The 24,211-nt window shown below is 40.7% G+C and overlaps 1 protein-coding gene across 2 annotated transcripts; it reads right to left on the reverse strand.

Moving 5' to 3' along the window:
* Positions 1 to 6,964: 6,964 nt before the first annotated feature.
* Positions 6,965 to 19,888, reverse strand: LOC107710658 (zinc finger protein 536-like). Of its 2 annotated transcripts, XM_016515488.1 has the most exons (6): positions 19,781 to 19,888; positions 15,566 to 15,656; positions 14,244 to 15,494; positions 9,853 to 10,660; positions 9,458 to 9,601; positions 6,965 to 8,577 (listed from the first exon to the last, which is right to left on the reverse strand). In XM_016515488.1, exons 3-6 carry the CDS (start codon positions 15,489 to 15,491, stop codon positions 7,439 to 7,441), a joined length of 3,339 nt encoding a protein of 1,112 aa, XP_016370974.1. In that variant the 5' UTR covers positions 15,492 to 15,494; positions 15,566 to 15,656; positions 19,781 to 19,888; the 3' UTR covers positions 6,965 to 7,438. The 2 variants fall into 2 exon arrangements, with proteins under 2 accessions (XP_016370974.1, XP_016370973.1); XM_016515487.1 differs by lacking the exons at positions 6,965 to 8,577; positions 9,458 to 9,601; positions 9,853 to 10,660 and adding exons at positions 10,675 to 12,160; positions 13,041 to 13,184 and having other exon boundaries at positions 13,436 to 15,494.
* Positions 19,889 to 24,211: the final 4,323 nt, after the last annotated feature.

Here is a 24,211-nt window from a genome sequence, read left to right on the forward strand (position 1 = left end):
AGATGATGGCTGCATCAAACTCAAAAACGAAAGGCTGGTGAAGTATGTTAGCATAAAGATATGGCAAAGATTGTTGGTGCATGTTATCTCTAAGGTGTCTAGCATTAATATATGAATTCACATTTATTCAGTTTGGTCATAGAATGAGGAAACATGCTGATGGCAACAGTAGTGGCCGCTGGGATAATACAGTGCATTTAGGCATAGGCTACATATAAATCCAGTTGCGGTTGTTTGTGAAGGTTGCACTAAAATGTTGCAATGACAATGATACAGTGAATATTGCACTAAATTATAAAGTTCAAATGTTACAAATAAAGTACAATATTGATGTTGTAATACTGGTAGCACTAATATAACAATTCTATGAACTATGATACAATAAAGTAACAATTTTAAAATACGTTGATGGTTGTATTTTTTGGACTTTTATCTCAGTATTCCTATCAGTGTTGTATAAGGGCTTTTGTATGCTTAATAGCAACCCTGGAATGTGATGAAACAGTTTAAAATAGCTGGGCTAAGATATATAAAAATCCTGATCACTGCAGAAATATGTTGATTCAGTATACACATTATCCCACCGACCATAAAACACAATTTTTCACACAATTTCACACATTTTCCAAAAAAAAAAATATATATATATGATTGATTATTTCAAAGGGTTACTAATGATACATCATTTGATAAATTTTCATGTCTGGGAAAATTTTGGGATTTAACGGGTTAAGTATAATTAAAGGTGCATTTTTTTTTTTTTTAAGAGCTTGGAAGAAAGACAAAAACATGCATGGCATAATATGAGTTATTCTAAAATGTAAAATTGCTTGAGAACCAGCCAAAGTGATCCAAAATGCCATTTTATTTCACAATGTCTGCAGCTCGAACAAACAGGTTTCCAGCTGCCACGTTACATCCGAGATTCGCTTATAAAGAAACACGGATTTATGGCGCCCCTGTCTGGTCACTCTATGTATGGCAGCTCAGAAGGCCGATAAAAAGCAACTGTAAATGCATCAGGCAGCACTGACAGTCATTGTTGTTTGCACTGCACTCCAATGAGGCATCCCATCTTACTAGTCCTTTGAGAGTGAGCACATCTTCTGCTCACAGATAGCAGAATTTAAAAAGTACCACAGCGGAAAGAAGGACAGATTTCATTAGAGAAAATATTGCAAGAATACTGAATTCTGCTCGATCTGAATGTTATATCCAGGGCAGACAGTCATGTCCATCATACTAAGATGGGTGTATACAGGGGTGTATTCTCACATTTCTGAGCAGAGTGAGTTTTAATTGCACTTCCACCATTACATCATCCTAATATTTTGAGTGTTAATTAGTACAATTATAGGTCATTCTTAACCTGGAGTAAATGTAATCCTATCCCATGCTCTACAGTCCACACTGTTCGTACTTTATTCTGGATAATAACCTGGATAGTCAGGGTTCAAGATTGCATACTGTACAATTTCTAAAGTTGGGTTAAAAGTCTTAATTTGATATTTTATGAGGTTATTAGCATTAATTGGATGAATAGGCTGCTTGTGACAGGAACTGAGATGCTGAAACAGTACATGGAAGTTTCTGAAACTGTACAATGAAATAGTGTTTGATTAGTTGTCTGTATCAACCCACTGTAGCGTCACTCTTCCAAGCAGGACTAACCCTTTGTGTGTGTGTGCACTGTAAAACATGTTCATGATTTTAACAGTAAAAGACTGTAAAAATGCTAAAGCAAAAACCTGTTAATTGTTTAACAGTAAGTTCCCATACTATATACGGTGAATGACTGTAATTACATTCAATGTCACTTTACAGTAAAATACAGTTAAAATTATGTTTTTTTGGAAGTGAAAAAGAAAAAGTCATGTATAATTTACAGTGAAAAACCGTAAATTGACACTCCCTGGGGTGTCTTAGGGTTTAATCTTACATCTAATGTTGTTAAATTAATGTTTATTGCAGTATTTCAGCATCATGTGTGTCACCATGATGGGTTTTAGTGTTTGTGTGAATGACACTGTGCCCTTTCTATATATAAGTATTGTCCTCCTCAGCTCCTAGAAAAGCTGTTTGTGATGAGCTTTGATTCATCATGTGACTTTCTCATCACCACATGTTTTTGGTGGTTATCAGTGTATTACAATGGTTCAAAACAGATATTAGTACTTCAATAGGTTTGTATATTAACATTACATCAGTTAATGAAATGTTTTTTTTGTGAATTTAAGTATGTAAAATCTAAAATGTTGCTACCATATTTTTTACGGTAAAGTTCTGGCAACCACAGCTGCCGGTATTTTACCGTAAATGTCACAAATTGTATGAAATTGTTACATTTTATTTGAACAATTGAAATATGTTTCAACAATACACTTGGCAACATTAGACAATAGACAACATATTAATTTTCAATTGCTCTGCAAAGAGGGGATTTCAGCCTGGCAACCTCTTCAAAGTTTTGAGATCATCTAAAAACCTTGTCTGGAAACCCTTAGAGTGTCTTCTTTAGAATACAACATAGGCAGAGGAGATCCCTATAGGGTCAAAAAATATGAAATCCACAACTGGTTTGTGAAAAGCCTAAAATCACTTCTTTAATGATGTCTATGTAAACCCTCACCCAACAGACCTTTGTCTGATTTATTCAGTTTCATCCAGATCTTCATCATCTTCATCAGTATCTTCTTGAAGAGGGATCAGTCGGACAGTGCTAATTGCCAGAAATGTTCCAATAGCAACACATGCCCATCCAATCCATGCAGGCATCAGAGCCACTCCCAATCCCATTACCAATGTGGCCACATACATCCAGCCAAGCTGCTTTATAGCCTCTGTGGCATTAATACACAAAGGTCGCATATTTGCACTTTGCAAGGACATTTTAAAAATAAAGAATAAACATGCAGATATCAACACAGACACTGCAAGTCCCTTAAGCAGCATGGCTTGACCATGAACCATCTGCACAACCAGCGCCACAGCCAGAGTCGCTCCTGTACCCGTCCAGGCTAAAATCAGCCCACCTTTAGCTTCCATCCCTGGAGTTTGTACTCTCACTAAAACTGCTGTACCGTATATGACAGCTAGAGTGATTGATGCATCAAGAGTTGCAAACATTTGAAGTACTGTTTGTACAGCCTTTACATCCAGCCGGCCTTTTTCTGCTGCCCTGATGTTTGATACTTCATTAAAGAAAAAACTCTGCCAGCAAAGCGTTTTTACCGTAATTTGCAATAACCTTGCATTGTCATCATCTCCCCAAAATGAATGGGGAAGCAAACCAACAAAAATCAACAGCAAAGCAACAATGAAACTGAATATGACGATTGCCCCAAAGACACGCACGGTTTTTAAGATAGCCTTGATTAGCCCTACATATTGCGATTTAATGTGTGTGAAGAAACACACGACAGCTCTTAGTCCGACAAAAGTGGTCAGTGCTAATACAGTAGCACATATATCTGAGGCAGGAACACTTTGTGCAATCATGTATGCCAGACATGCAGTAACAAAAGGAATCATCAGAGGCATAATCAATAAAATATTTAATATATATGATATACAGGTTCCATATGCCTGCTGTCCATCTGTGCTTCCAAAGGCCATCATAGCTACTCCAGTGAGTATTGTATGAACGGCCGTTTTTGGTGTTTTCAGTTCAGATGTGATGCCAATTATCATCCCCCACTGACCTAGACACAGTTCTTCATCTCGTAAACCAAAAACCCAAAGGCACATTATTGCTGCTCCTATGATGGTGAGAGGTTGAGCATGTCTCAGCGTGTTAAAGGTTGCTGACAGTAGATTAATCAGCAGTCCAGGAAATAAATTCTCCAGTTCAAGTTCGGCAATCTCTACGTCCATTCCAACAGCCACTGTTAATGCTGTAATAAAAACAGCTTTGTGTAGCAGTGCAAAAGGCACCACTGCACAAAACACAGTCTGTCCTAATGCTTCAGCCAGTAGAACAGTAGACAACAGCCCGAGAGAACATCCTGAACCTATGCCAAAAAGAAAGGCAAGGACTGACCCTGAAATGCAGAATTGTCAGTCACTTTATTTCTGTGATGAGATGAGAACTATTTTGAGCTTGAATGGCTTATCAGTACTGCTTAAAATGTGAAATTTTGTCTTAAAATCACTCAGTTTGAGAAGCGTGGGCACTGAGTTTAGACCGATCAGGACAACCTCTCTAGACTGACCTAAATCTAGTAAATATTCTTTAAATGTCAGAGTTCGGTACACTTACCAAAGACAGTTTCTATCAGTGTTTCCATGATGGTCCTTGGGGGAGAGAATTGAGTAAAAGAGTTTGTGTAACAATTATTTTAAGGTGCTTTATTCAAGCCAGTCCGAGCTGCTAGGAAGGAATCTGTGTTTGTGTACAGCACATTTGGGAGTAACACTTCTGTTAGCAAATGAACTATGCAGAAGATCTTGTTAAACCATGAAAACCTTGTCAGACTGCTAAGCACTTCAGCTTAATTATTTTTGGCAGTGGTGTGTATGCCATCTGAACTGTAATGCTACAATCATTGGATTGGTTTGGTGCGGTGGAGTGGGGTATGCGTGGTTATGAACGAATGAATGAAACGCATTTGTCCGTGTTTCACCCCGCCTCGAATCGCGCTTGCAGAAAGCGCTTGAGAAACAGTGTCTCTTCCACGGCTCGGTACGCTTTCACCTCATTTTTGTTTTGTCTCGAGCAAGACGACATTCACATTACATGATTTGACTGATTTTTACATAGAAAGGGCGACAGCGCACCACATTAAAAGGAATGAGCATTCATGTTTTCATAACCGCTAGCCAAATTCAAAAACGAAACAAAAATTAAATCATATTTGAGAGCAAGGGGGCCCCCTGGTTTTTCGGGGGCCCTACGCAACTTGCATATTTTGCGTATAGGGAGGATCGGCTCTGGGTTGAGCTGACGAAACTCTGAATTACATAAATACAAAATATTTTTAAATTGTGCAGTTTAATGTATTTGAATTACAAAAGCCATATGGTTAAATTAGGGACTTTATGAATAATTGGCTATCATTTTGTCAATAAAATGTCATCATGTGATCAATAAAAAATATCTGCAGTCTGATTATGAGAATTTTAATGCAATTTTAATGCAATATGATCTAATTAACATGATCGTGTGAACGTAAAGTTTCACAAACATTATTGTACTACTTTTTTTTTCTACCCAAGTAAGGGTGCATTTTGAACAGACAACTACCCTTAAACTCACACTTTATCGGCTGTCCAATGTTTTGAACGTTACACTATTCACAAAGTCAACCTTAATGTGACTCTGCATGTAAAACTGGGGTATGAGTATTTTAATGTCACAAAAATTACACCCTTCACCTCCTACACCTCTCCCCTCTCACTGGTTAATATTTATGAATTCACACACTTCTGGTGAAAAAAAAAAAAAGTGCATATCAAACGTAGTGAATTTTTGAGCAGCGCATCACTGTTAGGGAATACTTTATGCTTATTTCACAGTGTCAGTATATCTTCACAAAATATTAATTTTTAAGACATCAATGCACACACACACAAACACAAAACAAAACTATTGCCCTGATCCCTGTACACAGTCCTAAAAGAGCCACATCATTGCTGATGCAGATGTTTGGATGCGCAGGGAGCGATGGAGAGCAGGCAGGAGAGCCGGTTTGATCTCTCCTTAGAAACACAACATCTCTAGTTCTATCTGTACAACATTCAAGAGACACATTTTGTTCATGTTTTTTTGTTTGTTTGCTTAGTTTTTTTTTTTCTTCCATGAAACAAAAAAGAACAATGATAATAATTATGAGCAGAAGAGCTGGATTTCATCTCATCGGCATCAAAGTAACATCGTAGAAATTAAAGTAACTTCTAAAAAGGCCTCGGAGCTAGATAGTACGTAAGCTTTCAGTGGTGCATACGCTAAAGGGGGGGGGGGGGGGCAGGTCTGAAGCAGTCTTCTTTCATAATTATTATAATACTTATTCCTATTCTCCATATCCGTTTCCATTAACACTTCTTAAAAGGAAAACAACATATTTTTTGTTCTCTTTTTGATCTCTTATCTGTACAAAAGCTACATATGTTCTACTGGGATGTCTGAATTTGTTAGTGTGTGTTTTCGTTTTTCGCTTTTTTTTTCTCCAGTTTTTGATATTTAAAAAAAAAATAAAAAAGTCTACTCACGTCTAAAAAAAAAAAAAAAACAGCGTACTGAATGTTTTAGTAGAGACCCACTTTCCACCCTCTCTCGGATGGTTTGAGAATCTGAGATATCACAGGAATATGAAGGACATATTGCAGAGTCTCCATTTTCTAGATTGTGATTCGTTTCTAACCCTGAAATTTGAATTATTTCCATAGTAACGGTGGTCTGGATTCCACACGGAAATCCTGTTGGTGTCTGTAATGTAAACACTTCCATAGGGCCCTTGTCAAACGGTCAACTGTTCCCACATGTGGTGCTCTGGGGTCATTCATTGTTTCATTCACAGCAGACATAGTCACACAAACTGCCACAGAACTCTACGCTCTAGCACAACTATGCATATATACTGTATATATTCACTGTAACTATATTCCTGTGTTACTGAATCTGCTAAAAACCTTTTACATCAACAGGCACTGAGAGAAATAACATATAGAAGAGGCAGAATCTCTGTTTCATATAATATCTGAAGAAGACCCATCGGAGCAGACTGGCAGTGTGTGGATATCTGGTAATATAATCTTTACTCTGTCCTGTTGATTCACAAGTACCGTTCAGTTATCACAGCATTCTGTTCAGAGTCTGTCAGGTGCATGGTAAGAAGTGTGCTCACTCCTTTGATTTGCTGAAGACGTGCAGTCAGAGCAAGTTCATGTGGAAGTAGGATGTCCGTTTAGTATTCGGTTAGCGTCTCTCTCCAATACGGTATATCTTAGTGATTAAGAACAGTGTCTCTTTTTTTTTTTTTTTTGCTATTCCAACTCTCCAGATTGACATTCCAGGTCCTTGTTGAGATGAAAGCGAGATTCACAGGAGGAGCAAGGAAACTGAAAATGATATACAACTTGGCATGAATTGCGTTCACTGACAAGAAGACAGGAACAAGAGAACAGTGTTCAAGAAGGCCCCGAGACAGGCAGGCTTAGACTAGCATACAATACTGGATATCTCTGTGTGATTAAGAGTCTCTGTGTGTGTGTGTGTAGAGGTAATCGATCACTAACCAAGGGGGCTAGGAGGATATGTTAAGGGGAATGTTTGATTTAAATACTTTTGCAGGTTATCTGTTTACTGATACTGTACAGTATGTTAGCATAGCAACTGGTCTGCCCTTTGTTTGAATGATAAGAGGGACCCTGGACAACTGTATTCCCCAAATATTTCTCTCCTGCTGCTATGTCCAAACTCATCCAGGGCTCTTGTTAGATGTTATTTCCCCAAGACACCTTCCTCCTCCTTGAGCAGATCCTCAGCCGTGAGGTCTGATGAAACAGACCCAGCCCTTCTGCTCTGATTCTGGGGTACACTTCCAAAGCTGCCATTTGCTTCCAGGTCATCCTCCTCCTCATCGACTTGCTCATCTTCCTCGTCCAGGTCCTCTCTCATATTAAGTTCCTTCTCTGTGGCACAGACGCTTCCCACAGCTCCAGGGGTCAGTTCAAAACTGTCCTCTGTGTCCCTGTTCTCTGGGCTGACTCCGTTCTCAGCTCTTGTCTTGGACAAGACCCAGTCCTCAGGGGATGCTACTCCATCCTCTACACCCAGGAACTTCCATAAAGCCAGCGGATCATGGTCCGGCCCAGCCAAAGTTAGTCTTGGAGAATCATTGGTGGAAGCGAGAGGGGCTCCCCTCTTGCGACGAGACTTGCTGGTGTGATTAACCTGAAGGTGCATGGCCATAAGCTCAACAGAAGAGGTCCGGAAGGGACAGAAGACACATTGATTGAGGATGTCATTCCCTCCTTTAGAGCCACCTGACGGTCCACCTACAGAACTACTCACTCCCCCTTCATCTTGTAAAGGGCGGCGGGAAAGGTCCAGAGGTTCAAAGCCTCCTTCCTGGGACCCACTGGACTTCATCCCGCCCTGGTAGCCATTTGCTGACATCATGCGGCTTGTAGTAAGGGGTTTTCGTCGAGACACTTTGGGCATTTTCGGAGGTGGTACCTCCCCAATCCAACTTGGTTCTAGACCGCCAGCAAAGAGTGTACCCATCATCCCTGACAGACTGAGATACTGACTCTCCACGTCTCCCTCTCTTTGACGTCCAGATGCAGTAGTGCTCTCCTTCTTCTCTGGCGGGCTTGCAGCCCATGACCGACTGTGCCTTGAAGAAGGAGCCTCTCCAGGATCCCTCCCAAAAGAAAACTGGGACATGGAGGGGAGATGGCGCTTTTTCACCCCTTCATGAGGAGAGCCAGTCAGAGAGGGGAAGCTCGGTGATGGGGAATTTGTGGTGGTTGCCATAGCGTTCCTTTGCTCACGATGATGACGCTGAAGGTGGTACTTGAGAGAGCCGGACTGGGTGCCAGCATAATCACAGTGTGGGCATTTGTATGGTCTCTCACCTAAAACAAGTAATAAAGCACTCTTGTTAAGTAGATTGACTAAACTAAAATGAGATTTTAATAACAGAAATTTGGATAAGAATAACAATGCTTCATTAGGGAGGCTGCTGTGGTTAAGTAAAAAATTGCCTATGTGGAATGGCTATATGCAGTTACACACAGTAATAGATAGATGGCAGTGCTTGTCATCATATGCAACATCAGGTGTAGACCCCAGTGCATTACAGTTAAATTAGGACATTCCATCTCTCATCAACCATAAGATCACTGAATTTTTTTTTTCTTTTTAGTAGATGACATTTTGGACATTTTGTTGATAGCAAATGGTTTCAATCAAGCTAAACCGGGAAAATGATCATACAGGGGTATACAATGTATACAATGTAAATAACTAATAATAAAAATAATAACCACTAGCACAATCATCATCATCATTTCTGTGAGATTTCTGCAGCGAAAATGCTTTATCTAAATGGACACATAATGTAAGACATCCAAGTAGAATAAAATAAATACTAAAGATTTGAACATTAAATATATAAAAATAAATAAAAACACTTTGTACAGTATTTTCCAATTTGAGATTGGTGTCTATACAGTATTTTGCTACAAGTGTAATCCACACAACATATCAAACTAAAATTAGGACTATGTATGATTATGTAGCTTTTGACTACCATTGTTATACAGTAGGATCAATATAACATAATGTTACTGTAGATCAATATGTAATCTAATATTATATATCTTAATTTCTGTTTTATAGGTTTAGTGAAATATAATTATTTCCAAATGGCTCCTGGGACCCTCTTAAGTACACCCTGGTGTGCACATGCCACTTGGTTGAGAATCACATTTCTACTGTTCATGTTGGCCTTACCTGTGTGTACACGGAGGTGCACTTTAAGGTGATGGGAAGACCGGAAGGCTTTACCACAGTAGGGGCAATCCTTCATCCCTGTTCCCTGAACAGGCTCTCTTGAAGATGAAGTGGAAGAGGATGACCCCCTTAGACCATTCTGACCTTGAGATAACATATAATGAATAAAAGCAATTGTCTGGGTTGAGTCAAAAGTGAGTCTACACTGTTTCTAAGAACAATCATGCCTTCCTGAAAAACAGGGAGGAAATGTTCCAAAACTAACATCAGTGAAAAAAAAAAACCTCAAATTCAATTTGCGTCCTGCAATGTAATAGCCTATGAAGGATTGTAACAGATAAGAAATATTGTACTGATAAAGTCATCTGTTTTTTATTATGCTGGTTGATCCTTACCAGAAAGATGTGATATGACAGAATGGAAGCTCCCAGCTGTCCCGACTCCTGATGGTAGTTGCTTTCCCTCCTGCCCTCCTTCATTGTCACTAGTTCTTTGTCCTCCTCCTACTCCACCTGTTGCCTGAGCTCCACTCACTCGGTTTATAATGTCCTCTTCCCTGGACATGCCCCCTCGGGGACTTTGACCTTTCTGTGGTTTCTGGACATGGACACGGGCATGAGCAACCACCTGCTGAAGACTTCTGAACAGCTTGCCGCAATCTGGACACTCCCAAGGTGGATTAGATCCCTCTAGCTCCTCTCTAGAACCCAATCCACCTAGGTAGGCCCTCAACTGCTTGGCTTCCCCAGCAACTGTGCCTCGTGAGGAAGGTAGCTCATGGTGTGAATGAGATCGCTGCTGCTGTTGCTGTTGGTTGTGCTGTGCTGCTACCAGACTGCGAGCAACCAGCTGCCACATGGCTGCCTTGTCTGCTCCGTCTGCTGCGTCCCCTCCCCGTCCTCCACCATTACCCATTCCTGCAATCTGTGCCACTGCCTGAAGGCGCTCCATGCAACTTCCATTGCTGTTGTCTTTGGGTAAGCCCAAATAACCTAATATAGAGGATTTGCTTGAGCCTGCACTGGCATCTGTCCGCTCCGTGCGACTTCCTGAACCACCGCCACCAGTCATACTGCGAGCCAGGAGCAAGTTAGAATACAGGGCCCCCAGCACTTGTGTGCTTGCAGGACCTTTGGATTGCTCATTTCCAGCCGGCCCCAGATTTCCCAATCCAGCTTTGAGGCCCAGCTTGTTGAGATGCACCTTCATATGGTGTTCACTGACGAGAAGACAGGAACAAGAGAACAGTGTTCAAGAAGGCCCAGAGACGGGCAGGCTTAGACTAGCATACAATACTGGATATCTCTGTGTGATTAAGAGTTTCTGTGTGTGTGTGTGTAGAGGTAATCGATCACTAACCAAGGGGGCTAGGAGGATATGTTAAGGGGAATGTTTGATTTAAATACTTTTGCAGGTTATCTGTTTACTGATACTGTACAGTATGTTAGCATAGCAACTGGTCTGCCCTTTGTTTGAATGATAAGAGGGACCCTGGACAACTGTATTCCCCAAATATTTCTCTCCTGCTGCTATGTCCAAACTCATCCAGGGCTCTTGTTAGATGTTATTTCCCCAAGACACCTTCCTCCTCCTTGAGCAGATCCTCAGCCGTGAGGTCTGATGAAACAGACCCAGCCCTTCTGCTCTGATTCTGGGGTACACTTCCAAAGCTGCCATTTGCTTCCAGGTCATCCTCCTCCTCATCGACTTGCTCATCTTCCTCGTCCAGGTCCTCTCTCATATTAAGTTCCTTCTCTGTGGCACAGACGCTTCCCACAGCTCCAGGGGTCAGTTCAAAACTGTCCTCTGTGTCCCTGTTCTCTGGGCTGACTCCGTTCTCAGCTCTTGTCTTGGACAAGACCCAGTCCTCAGGGGATGCTACTCCATCCTCTGCACCCAGGAACTTCCATAAAGCCAGCGGATCATGGTCCGGCCCAGCCAAAGTTAGTCTTGGAGAATCATTGGTGGAAGCGAGAGGGGCTCCCCTCTTGCGACGAGACTTGCTGGTGTGATTAACCTGAAGGTGCATGGCCATCAGCTCAACAGAAGAGGTCCGGAAGGGACAGAAGACACATTGATTGAGGATGTCATTCCCTCCTTTAGAGCCACCTGACGGTCCACCTACAGAACTACTCACTCCCCCTTCATCTTGTAAAGGGCGGCGGGAAAGGTCCAGAGGTTCAAAGCCTCCTTCCTGGGACCCACTGGACTTCATCCCGCCCTGGTAGCCATTTGCTGACATCATGCGGCTTGTAGTAAGGGGTTTCCGTCGAGACACTTTGGGCATTTTCGGAGGTGGTACCTCCCCAATCCAACTTGGTTCTAGACCGCCAGCAAAGAGTGTACCCATCATCCCTGACAGACTGAGATACTGACTCTCCACGTCTCCCTCTCTTTGACGTCCAGATGCAGTAGTGCTCTCCTTCTTCTCTGGCGGGCTTGCAGCCCATGACCGACTGTGCCTTGAAGAAGGAGCCTCTCCAGGATCCCTCCCAAAAGAAAACTGGGACATGGAGGGGAGATGGCGCTTTTTCACCCCTTCATGAGGAGAGCCAGTCAGAGAGGGGAAGCTCGGTGATGGGGAATTTGTGGTGGTTGCCATAGCGTTCCTTTGCTCACGATGATGACGCTGAAGGTGGTACTTGAGAGAGCCGGACTGGGTGCCAGCATAATCACAGTGTGGGCATTTGTATGGTCTCTCACCTAAAACAAGTAATAAAGCACTCTTGTTAAGTAGATTGACTAAACTAAAATGAGATTTTAATAACAGAAATTTGGATAAGAATAACAATGCTTCATTAGGGAGGCTGCTGTGGTTAAGTAAAAAATTGCCTATGTGGAATGGCTATATGCAGTTACACACAGTAATAGATAGATGGCAGTGCTTGTCATCATATGCAACATCAGGTGTAGACCCCAGTGCATTACAGTTAAATTAGGACATTCCATCTCTCATCAACCATAAGATCACTGAATTTTTTTTTTCTTTTTAGTAGATGACATTTTGTGGATGAACCTGATAGCAAATGGTTTCAATCAAGCTAAACCGGGAAAATGATCATACAGGGGTATACAATGTAATGAATAAAAATAACTAATAATAAAAATAATAACCACTAGCACAATCATCATCATCATTTCTGTGAGATTTCTGCAGCGAAAATGCTTTATCTAAATGGACACATAATGTAAGACATCCAAGTAGAATAAAATAAATACTAAAGATTTGAACATTAAATATATAAAAATAAATAAAAACACTTTGTACAGTATTTTCCAATTTGAGATTGGTGTCTATACAGTATTTTGCTACAAGTGTAATCCACACAACATATCAAACTAAAATTAGGACTATGTATGATTATGTAGCTTTTGACTACCATTGTTATACAGTAGGATCAATATAACATAATGTTACTGTAGATCAATATGTAATCTAATATTATATATCTTAATTTCTGTTTTATAGGTTTAGTGAAATATAATTATTTCCAAATGGCTCCTGGGACCCTCTTAAGTACACCCTGGTGTGCACATGCCACTTGGTTGAGAATCACATTTCTACTGTTCATGTTGGCCTTACCTGTGTGTACACGGAGGTGCACTTTAAGGTGATGGGAAGACCGGAAGGCTTTACCACAGTAGGGGCAATCCTTCATCCCTGTTCCCTGAACAGGCTCTCTTGAAGATGAAGTGGAAGAGGATGACCCCCTTAGACCATTCTGACCTTGAGATAACATATAATGAATAAAAGCAATTGTCTGGGTTGAGTCAAAAGTGAGTCTACACTGTTTCTAAGAACAATCATGCCTTCCTGAAAAACAGGGAGGAAATGTTCCAAAACTAACATCAGTGAAAAAAAAAAACCTCAAATTCAATTTGCGTCCTGCAATGTAATAGCCTATGAAGGATTGTAACAGATAAGAAATATTGTACTGATAAAGTCATCTGTTTTTTATTATGCTGGTTGATCCTTACCAGAAAGATGTGATATGACAGAATGGAAGCTCCCAGCTGTCCCGACTTCTGATGGTAGTTGCTTTCCCTCCTGCCTTCCTTCATTGTCACTAGTTCTTTGTCCTCCTCCTACTCCACCTGTTGCCTGAGCTCCACTCACTCGGTTTATAATGTCCTCTTCCCTGGACATGCCCCCTCGGGGACTTTGACCTTTCTGTGGTTTCTGGACATGGACACGGGCATGAGCAACCACCTGCTGAAGACTTCTGAACAGCTTGCCGCAATCTGGACACTCCCAAGGTGGATTAGATCCCTCTAGCTCCTCTCTAGAACCCAATCCACCTAGGTAGGCCCTCAACTGCTTGGCTTCCCCAGCAACTGTGCCTCGTGAGGAAGGTAGCTCATGGTGTGAATGAGATCGCTGCTGCTGTTGCTGTTGGTTGTGCTGTGCTGCTACCAGACTGCGAGCAACCAGCTGCCACATGGCTGCCTTGTCTGCTCCGTCTGCTGCGTCCCCTCCCCGTCCTCCACCATTACCCATTCCTGCAATCTGTGCCACTGCCTGAAGGCGCTCCATGCAACTTCCATTGCTGTTGTCTTTGGGTAAGCCCAAATAACCTAATATAGAGGATTTGCTTGAGCCTGCACTGGCATCTGTCCGCTCCGTGCGACTTCCTGAACCACCGCCACCAGTCATACTGCGAGCCAGGAGCAAGTTAGAATACAGGGCCCCCAGCACTTGTGTGCTTGCAGGACCTTTGGATTGCTCATTTCCAGCCGGCCCCAGATTTCCCAATCCAGCTTTGAGGCCCAGCTTGTTGAGATGCACCTTCATATGGTTCTTTAGAAACCAAGGTTCCTTGAAGCCACGGCCACACACCTGGCACTTGTGATCCAATGAGTCCTTGTGCTTCCGCATGTGCCCCTTCAAAAACCAGGACTGAGTAAAACGCTGTCCGCATTTCTCACATCGGAAAGCTGGAACAACTGGCATTTGTGAGGGAGGAGTTTCTGTTGGTGCTGTTATAGGGGGAGAAGGGAAAACCGTTTCAGTGACAGGATCCTCAGGTGGGTGGCTCTCCTGCAGATGGGCAGCCAGGCTTTCCTCCTGACTGGCTGAGAAGGGACACATTGTACATTTGTAGGGGTTGTGGAGGATCCGCACATGACGTGCCAGCTCTGAAGCTGTACGGAACTTACCCTTACAAGCATGACACCGGAAGGCAGAAGCAGCTGTGGAGGGGGTGTTGTCTTCCAAGTGGGCATGGCCAAGTGGAGAGAAGGAGGTTGTGATTGGTGCTTCCTCTGTTAGAGGTGGAGTCAGGGCTGTGGTTCCTTCAAAGAGGAACTGAGGGCTGCTAGCAGTTTGAAGAGGTTCCTCTGGAACCATGTCTTCATCTATACTCTTTTGTAATGACCCAGATAATGGACTCTGTTTCAGCCCAAGCTCTCTGTTGTTGAGATTCTGGATTACACTGTCGCCCACATGGTTTTGCTGCAGTTTGGCATGTGTGGTCCGGTAGGGAGCTGAAGCTTGGCGCTCCCTGTCTAAACTGTGTGCTCGAGCATGCAGAGACAAAATACTCTGGAATCGGAACCTCTTTCCACACACATTGCACGGAAACCTTAGGCCAGGCCCAGAGCTTGTCCCTCCGGGGACAGCCATGCCCTCATTGTTGAAAAGCTGAAGATCCAGCTCATCATCGCAGGTGGTACTTTGACCAGAGGAGATCGCCTGTTCCAGAGCTCCAAAACCAGGAAAAGGTGCTAATGGTGTGACTGGGGGGCTGCTGTCTGATGAGGGACTGCCAAGCTCCAATTCACCAGGAAACAGCGCCACCGCTGGGGTGGGTGATGGGGGCGTTGACAACTCCTCATCCTCCTCCTCATTTTGGAGGCTGGCCTCAGGAAGGGGGCAGGTTGATACTGGAGCATAGAGTTCAGTTTGAGGGCTAGAAGGGGTAGATTGAGGACTCTGGGGTAGGAACTGGGGACTGTGGTCCAGGGACGGCATGGAGGGAGGAGACAATGGGGGCTCACAGGAAAGAGCCAGCATACTCTCTGGTGGGGAATCCATACTCTGATCGAGAAAATATAGACAATTGTGATTAGATCTAGATAGATAGATAGATAGATAGATAGATCACTCACTGTTGATATGTCTATGCCATGCTTCAGTTCCTTGAATTAAAGAGGGTGAGCTCTGATGGTGGCAATCTGCCTGACCACCTCCAACAGTCCCCTGTCAAGTACAACACATAATAAAAAATGAGTGCACACACATTTGTTCCCGTGTACGGGTCTAAGGGCAGAGCAGGACATGGACTGTCCCAAACAGGATGGACGTGAGATGTTTGGACTTCCCCACACACCCTTCCTGCACATACACGTACAGTAGCTGCTTAAATCAAAAATACATACATACACACCTTAAAATCCATACACACAGATACAACTTCTCTCACCCCCCACCAATCCCTCATTACCTAAGCTACTCACACACAAAACTAATTTACAATGCACTGATAGAAGTGAACAATTACATAAAACCACACATGCATGTATTTGCATAAGCCTGCAGGAGACAGGCTAAGACACAATTTTAAAAAAAAGAAAGAAAAAAAAACACCTGCTTCTTTCATAAATAAGAGAAAATGAATTGAATTGATGATTACAGAAAGACAATCTGCTAAACATCTGTGAGGGCGTCTGTATGCCTGGATATGTGTCACTATGCTTATGTTTGTGTGGGTGTTTTTTTCTTCTTCAGTATTTACCTCTGTGAACAGACTGAACTGTATGTCTGTGTCTGAGTTTGGATTAATGTACACAATCAAGTGTTTGTTTGTGTATTAGTGTGTGTAAAAGTATGTGTATCTGTGACATAAGACTTGGATGAAATGGTGGCTAACAGAGCCAGTTGACACTTTAGCTCAGCCGTGACTCACAACGATATCACACTACATCAATCATACTGCCCCCCGCTCCATTTATCTTTCTTTCTTGCTTACTTGCTTTCTTTCTTTCTCTTAATCCCACCATTATTGTCCTTCTTTTTCCTTCCTTCTGCCTTTTCACTTCCATAGATTGTGATTCCACCCCCTGCACTTTTTTCTCTTTTCACCCTCATTCCCTCCTCCCTCTGTTCCTGACTGATTTTCTTTCATTCTATCTTTCCCTCTCTCACTCTCTGTCTCTGTGCAGCGGTGCCAGTTGGCACAGTGCCAGGGAATGCTGATATCAGCTGGTAGATTGGGGCCTGCCAACATGGTGAAGAGAAAAGAAAGAGAGGAGAGAGACAGACAGGCGAGATAGAGAAGAATGGGCGGTGTTAGTGAAGAAAAATATAAATAAAGAACACAAATACGTTCTGAATGAGCATATTTGATGAGTAAATCTGTCGAGAAAGGGGACAGTGTTCTGCTCTGCAATGGAGGATCTTGCGATCTGTTTGGTCTGCTGGCATTATTATCATATGAATATCGTCATGGCAATGCACTGTTCCGCCTTGACAGACACGTTCGTGTCTGACCAACCCTGTCACACCAATAAAGCTTCTCCAAATTTGGATAGATGGAGAGAGTGATAAGGTGCTAGACAGAGGGGGGAGGGGAGAGATGAAGGCAGGAGAGCGATAAAGCAGCATGCACAAATAATGCACACACACACACACACACACACTCAATATGGCACCTAGTCACTAGATGATTTATGCATGCTAAACACCTTTGTCTGAATGGCCACATGCTACACTCCCGGTACAAGCACACAAATACACGCTTGCACATTTTGTGCCTTCATGGGGCACGCACATGTATGCTATTTAACTTACTGCTTTGTATGTAATTGAATGAATATCGTATAAACAAAAAAATGAGAAAAGAGAAATAGACCGCTGTCATTTGAAAGAAGTGCATGTAATGTAGCTGCTATTAAAATTATTTGATGCATGTCTTGCTTTATTGTTGGAGCTTTGCTAATTAGAAATGTCAAAAAAGTCCATATTTAAGTAATAAATGCATCCCATGGAGATTAATTGTGTTGAAAAAAAAAAAAAAAACCTGTTTGCATCATCTGTAGGATTTTTAATTGAGGTCAACTGATTATTTCATTATCTAAGTATCACTAATTGGTTTATTGAACGTTTACTACTGAAGTACCGGTACTTTAAATATGGTCGCTTTTCACAAGAACGCGTTTACAGTACACACAACTTAACTCGCTCTGAAAAACCACTCATGAAACCTCTATATGACTGAACAAGCACTTGAGTCATCTTTGATAAAACAGATATTTTTTTTCTCGCAACGGTTCATTTTCCTTAGCCTTGAGCACCTGAAATAACGTCTCCTGCCTTCGGTGTGTGGAGTGAAGACACACTGGGCCTCCAACAGTGAAGCCATGTAACGTATCTAAAGGCTAAGAGAAGAGATCATTCATACGTACTGAAAGACTTCAGACTCGTGGCCTTGAAAATATAACATGAATGGCTTTATCGCAGCCTGTTCTTTGGTATGTGTTGAGAGCGAGAGAAAGAGAGCGATATCTTTACATTGTGAGAGAGACTAAGAGAGAAAAACGATTGCTCAGTATGTGATGCGTGTGAGGCTTGAACTGCACTTTACCTTTCTTGTATCTCTGAGTGGGATTACTAAGGTCAGTGTGTGTATGATTCCGGATTGTTGCAGTCATACAACAAATCCCTACAGACAAAATTAATTTCCTGTTTCTAACCTTGGCCTGAACTTTATCTCTCTCAGCACCCCGGCTCCCACACACAGTGACTTCAGCGTGTGCAAAATTCTCTTTCCCGTCAACATTCTCTTTTTTAGGTTGAAATTCCACAAACATCACCTAATCTCCTCAATTTATATTACTCTGACCCCCGGTTTCACAGACAAAGCTTAAGCTTAGTCCCAGACTAAAATGTAAGTCTGAGCTGTTTCAACTGAAATAAACTTGCACTGACTGATCTTAAAATGTATCAGTGCCTCTGTTTTGTCTCAAAATGCACACCAGTAATATTTTGTTCTAAGGCACGTTAATAAAAAATACTTAAATGTCCTAATTGAACTATTGCTTAGTCCTGGCTTAGCCTAAGCCCTGTCTGTGAAACCAGGCCTGAGTATCTTATATAATTTTGCTTCTTAAGTAAATATATGTTAATTTAAGAATGTCTAGGTATTTTGTTTTTTTTAATTGAAGATGGTGGTTTAATTTCAAGGTTCACTGTAAATAAATTGCATTCAGCACTAAAAAAATACTAATAATAATTCAATCTAATTAAAGGAATAGTTAATCCAAAATTTTGTTATAAGGCACGTTAATAAAAAATACTTAAATGTCCTAATTGAACTATTGCCTAGTCCTGGCTTAGCCTAAGCCCTGTCTGTGAAACCAGGCCTGAGAGACTTGCGGACAGTTTTAAGGTTCAGTTCAAATATGCTGAAGAGAGGATAAGCAAGTTCAAAACGTCACAATCTTGCCCATTAGCTCCTTAACAGAGCATGAAACAAGGATATCGGCATTGAAATGGTTCACTGAGGTAACACATAAAACGAATTCTTCTCTACTGTCAAATCTGAAGACTTCACCAAAAAACTGCACTTTTCCAGTTCACCTTCAGTTTTACAGTACAAAGAGCTCTTGTTGAATTCTTGTTAACAAACTCACGTTAAATTAAAGGCATGGTTCACACAAAATAAAAATTGTGTCATCATTTACTCACCCTTGAGTTGCTTCTAACCTGAATTTCATTCTTCTGCTTAACACAGAAGATATTTTGAAAAGTGTTGGAAACCAAACAGTTGATGTTCCGAATTTATTTATGAAAACATAAATAAATAAAAATACTATGAAAATCAATAGGGACCTTCAGCTGTTTGGCTACCAACATTCTTCAGAATATCTTATTTTGTTCCACAAAATAAAGAAACTCAAACAGGTTTGGAACAACTTAAAGGAGAGTGACACATTTTTTTTTTTTTGGGTAGACTATCCCTTTAAGATTAGTTTTATTATACCTGGTATGAATAGCCATCTCAGGTGATCCAATAACGGTAAATGCAGGTGTCAATAGGATCCAAAACGTGTTTGATCTGATCACTCCAACCACATTCGAACACACTGCAACTGTGGTGTGAACATTAATGCTCCTGGATGACAGTGATTTAAACCTTTGGAAAACCCAAACGCATATAAGGCGACAACAATCGCTCTTTATACGTCTAAAACTGCACGCTCGCGCACACCGTCACACTCGCGAGCGATGTGCATCAGTAAAAATCGCTCAAAAAGCGCAGATTAGGTCAGTTATTTGAAAGGAATCGGATATTTTGTGCTGAAAGTAAGGCTGAATGTACTTACGGGAGAGGCGGCGAGGAGATTAATGACAACACACGTCATGATTACGTTTCACTTGAATTAAATACATTACGAGTTAGGGGAAAAAATGGAAATCGGGGGGTAGTTGTATACAAGCATACCCCCTCCCTTCTGCCCTCTCTATCTTCTCCTCCTCCTCCTCTCTTTCCTCACACGTCTCTCTCTCTCTTTTCTCAAAGATCCATTTATTGTGCAGTCGTGAGTGAGTGAATGAGAGAGAGAGAGGCGGAGGCTGAAGGTTGCAAATGTAATTATAATCTCGCAGAGGCACCATTTTAAAACGATCTATAGATTCGCGGGATGGACTTTTGACACGCCGCGCGCTTACAAATCGCGTGCGAGTTTCTCGCGGGGCTCAGATTTGCATCGAACGTCTTTTTGAAGATCGTGAACGCTTCTTCTTAACTTTGCTGTCCGTCAAGAAACGGCTTCGTCTGGTTTGTGTTGCGAGATGGTTGTGATTGTGAAGAAAGTCGCGCTCCACGTGGGAGCTGCGCATGTGCGCGCGCGGGTCATCCACTATTCCAGCGACTGACTGATACATGAACAATACAATAAATAAATAAATAAATAAGTAAATGCATTTACTACTAATGCATTTGTAGCATTGTTGGCACTTTTCTGTAAAACAAGAAATAATAGCAAAGTCAATAATAATAATAATAATAATAATAATAATGTATCTCTATATATACTCTAAATAGACTATATTAATATATATATTCTTATAGATATCAATATGCATCTGATATTTACCCTCTATTGACCTGAGATACATGAATAAACAAATAACCACCTACTGTTATTTGTTTAAGCCAATAACAGAAAAGCTTTGTATATGAGATTCAGTACATTTTCCCTATGACAAGAATTAATAACTTAATTTATTGTTGTTGTTACTATTATTATTATTATTATTATTATCTAAATATACCCCCACACAATATATATATATAGTCTGCTATTTGCCCTTTTTTGACCTGAGATCTATGAATAAACAAACAAATAATACATAACCAGCTACTGTTATTTTTTATTTTATTTTTATTTATGTATTTGTTTTGTTTTTTTAGGCCTATTTGCAAATAGAAAACCTTGTCATTACCAGATTCAGCACCTTTTGTCCTTTGAAAAATTAATTAAATAGTACAGGTTGAACTCGTAATGCATTTGGAGCATTTCACTGCATCAAGAATTAATAATAATAATAATAATAATAATAATAATCTCCCTGTACTCTGTATAGAGCATCCACAGATTGAAAACCTTCAGATGTCAGATTGAGTATGATTTCTGCTGTTGGATGCTCTGCATGAACAGGTGTTTTTGTCTGGTTACGAGGCCATGTTTTCGGGAGTTTGAGGATGATTTTGGAGAGGAATCTCAATATGAACTCACGAAAACCTCTGACTGTCAGCTCGCGCGAGTGTGTGTTTGTGTGTGTTTTTGTGTAGTGTCTGATACAGTCATATCATCACCCGCCCCCAACGCTTTGATTGTCTTGTACGCCGCAGCACAAATGCACCAATTAATATGCAGAGAGTGAGACTGAGACAAAAAAAAGAAAGAAAAAAAAACATGCAGAGGTGGGGGGGAAGAGATGGCATGGAGAACAGGAAGGAGTGAAAAAGGGAGATGAGATGACAGATGAAGAGGAGGAAAAGAGAGCGACGTAAGGGTGGTCTAAGGGGGAGATGAAATCTGATAGATGTTAGAGGAAGAGGAGAGCAGGGGACGACGGGGAATCAATACGTGCATGTTTAGTCAGAGATGGAGGGATCGATTGGTGAGGATGGAGGGAGAATGAGAGGAGAGGAGAGGGGTTAAAGGGGTGGAGTGATGTGGCATTGGCTGCTGTCTCTTTGTCGCAGTGTCAGGGTATTGATACTGTAATATCACCATGACAATAGCACCGTGGCGACGGCCATGACGACGCCCGACAGCACAATACAGCCAGCCGCAGTATACTGAGAGCAGTGAGGCAGAGCAGGCCGCAGACGCAGACGTGGGGAGGCTGGCAGGTGCACGGCTGCTGCTCTCATCAATCTACATGTGACCATTAGAGAAGGTGCACACGGCCGGACGCATTTAATCACGGTTTATGCAGAAGTCTCATTTAAACTTGGAAATAAATGCAACATTATGAAAGTGGATAAGAAATGTCAGCGAGATCATCCGGTTTGGCACAGACTCGTGGAGTTCGTGTCAGCTGTCATTGAAGCAAAAAGGGAACATAAGAAAAATGAATTTTTCAATTCAGTTTTCAAATTATTATTTTTTTTTATCCTGATAATATAATTTATAATAAAAAATAATCACGAATTATATCTTTGACTTTTGGACCTCGTGGTGTTTATTGATTAAAAATGCAATTGCAAGTTTATTAAATGTGCATTTATTGAATTGCAAGTAAATCACATATCAGCATTTCATGGGGAAACAAAATAAATAAATAAGACATTGCATTGGCAGGTGAGTATATCATTCAAAAGAGATGACAACGGTTGTCTGTGTAATGCATTCCATGTCTTTGTGCATCTTGTTTTGGACTTTTCTTTTGTATTTAGTTCTTGTTTCCTGTTTCCTGTTCCCATCAACAGCTCCTGAGTGTTTGCACCTGCATGTTACCCAGTGTGTATTTCAACTTGTGTTTTCGGTTTTCTTGCTCAGGGCTTGTTTCATTGTTTCATTGATGTTTTTAGTGTTCTGAGCTCCCTATAGTTTCTTTGTATTATGTTCTTAGTTTTTGAGTTGCTTTGTATTGTTTTGTATCTCCTTCTGTTTTCTAGTAATTCATCATCTGGACTTGAATCCGGCTCTTCCTTGTCTCTGTGTTTGCCCTCGTTACAGTCTAGAAGTCAGAGTATGGACCCTTTTCAGACTGTGATGATGCCTTTCCACATTTAACATATTTAAACAGTATATAAACATACTTTTTATGTTTTAATATAAATAAATAAATAAAAAAAAGTTAACACTGCTGAAAGAGTGTTTCTATGGAAGCATATTTCCAGCACATAACATAAAAAGTCATGCTTTTCTATCTTAATTAATCATAATTGTTATATTTTCATAACAATTTGTCATTGACTTTTTCTTATTTCAACTTTGTCATGATTTTAACTTTTATCTCATAATTATGATTTAGCATCTCATATTGACTCATAATTTGGGCTTTTTATCTCATGAGTCATGACTTATTTGAACTTTTTGACGATTTCAACAGTATCTCATAATGTTGACTTATTTTTCATACTTTTGACTTTTTTGCTCATAATTTAAACTTTTTATGTCATGATTTCAACTATTTTTTATCTCATAATTGTGACTTAGTATCCCATAAAGTTGACAGTCATTATGACAGTCTCATTATGAGTCATAAGTATCTGTTTCAGCTTGTCATTTCAACTTTTTATCTCATAACTCTGACTTAGTATCTCATAATGTTGACAGTCATAATTTAGATTTTTTTATCTCATGAGTCATGACTTATTTCAACTTAGTATCTCATAATGTTAACTCATTTTTTCTCGTTACAAATCATACTTTTGACTTTTTAGCTCATCATTTTAACTTTTTATGTCATGATTTCAACTTTTTTATCTCATAAATATGACTTAGTATCTCATAATTTTGACTTTTTATCTCATGAGTCGTAATTATGACATCTCATTTCAACTTTTTGTTATTTCAACTTATTACATGGCTCTGTGGAATACTTGATTCTGATTGGTCAGTCGCAACATTCTGAGATACGTTATCCCTCGATAACAGCTGGTAAAAACCAATAACACAGGCTCATCCGGGTAACTGAAGTCGGCGCTGTACGCTTGCTAGGAATTGTTTTTTTCTTGGTGGAAGCTTTGCGTTTTTTTTAGCTAATAAAATATTAAAACTCGATTCAAAATTGTGTACAATTATTTAACTATGTCATCCTGGTATCACAGACTCGCTCTAGTTTCATACAAACGCAGCTGCTGCCATTTTGCTACAATTGTTTTTTACACTGTAATGGACTATAAGATAACTAACAAACTGGTAAGATTTCAAATCATCTTCGTCTTAAATCTTTTATCGCCATAATTATTTGTGTGGTGAAATGTTGTGTAATAAGTCCACTTCGCGCCGGGGTCCTGATCACCCTGTGGGGGGTTATTCTGCGATAACAACCTGCTGGATGTACATTATGCCTTACTTAGTATATCATAATGTTGACATTTTTATGCTTTTTTCTCATTACTACGAGTCATACTTATGACTCTTTATCTCAAAAATCCAAAATCTCATAATTATGATTTAGTATCTCATAATTTTGACTTATAATTTGAGTCTAATCTCACTATGACAGTCATAAGTTTTTATCTCAATTTCAGCTGGTCATGATTTCAGCTTTTTATCTCAACTATGACTCAG

Source organism: Sinocyclocheilus rhinocerous, unplaced genomic scaffold, assembly GCF_001515625.1.
Source record: "Sinocyclocheilus rhinocerous isolate Xijiao unplaced genomic scaffold, SAMN03320098_v1.1 scaffold1018, whole genome shotgun sequence".
Taxonomy (NCBI): domain Eukaryota; kingdom Metazoa; phylum Chordata; class Actinopteri; order Cypriniformes; family Cyprinidae; genus Sinocyclocheilus; species Sinocyclocheilus rhinocerous.

Bases quoted from the DNA above. Each gene is read 5' to 3' on its own strand.
- LOC107710658 (XM_016515488.1), bottom strand. From the start codon at position 15,491: ATGGATTCCCCACCAGAGAGTATGCTGGCTCTTTCCTGTGAGCCCCCA. The intron at 10,661-14,243 runs GTGCATCTCAAC...CACCATATGAAG, and splicing joins TTCTAAAGAACCATATGAAG to GTGCATCTCAACAAGCTGGG. The intron at 9,602-9,852 runs GTAAGGATCAAC...TGTTATCTCAAG, and splicing joins TGTCATATCACATCTTTCTG to GTCAGAATGGTCTAAGGGGG.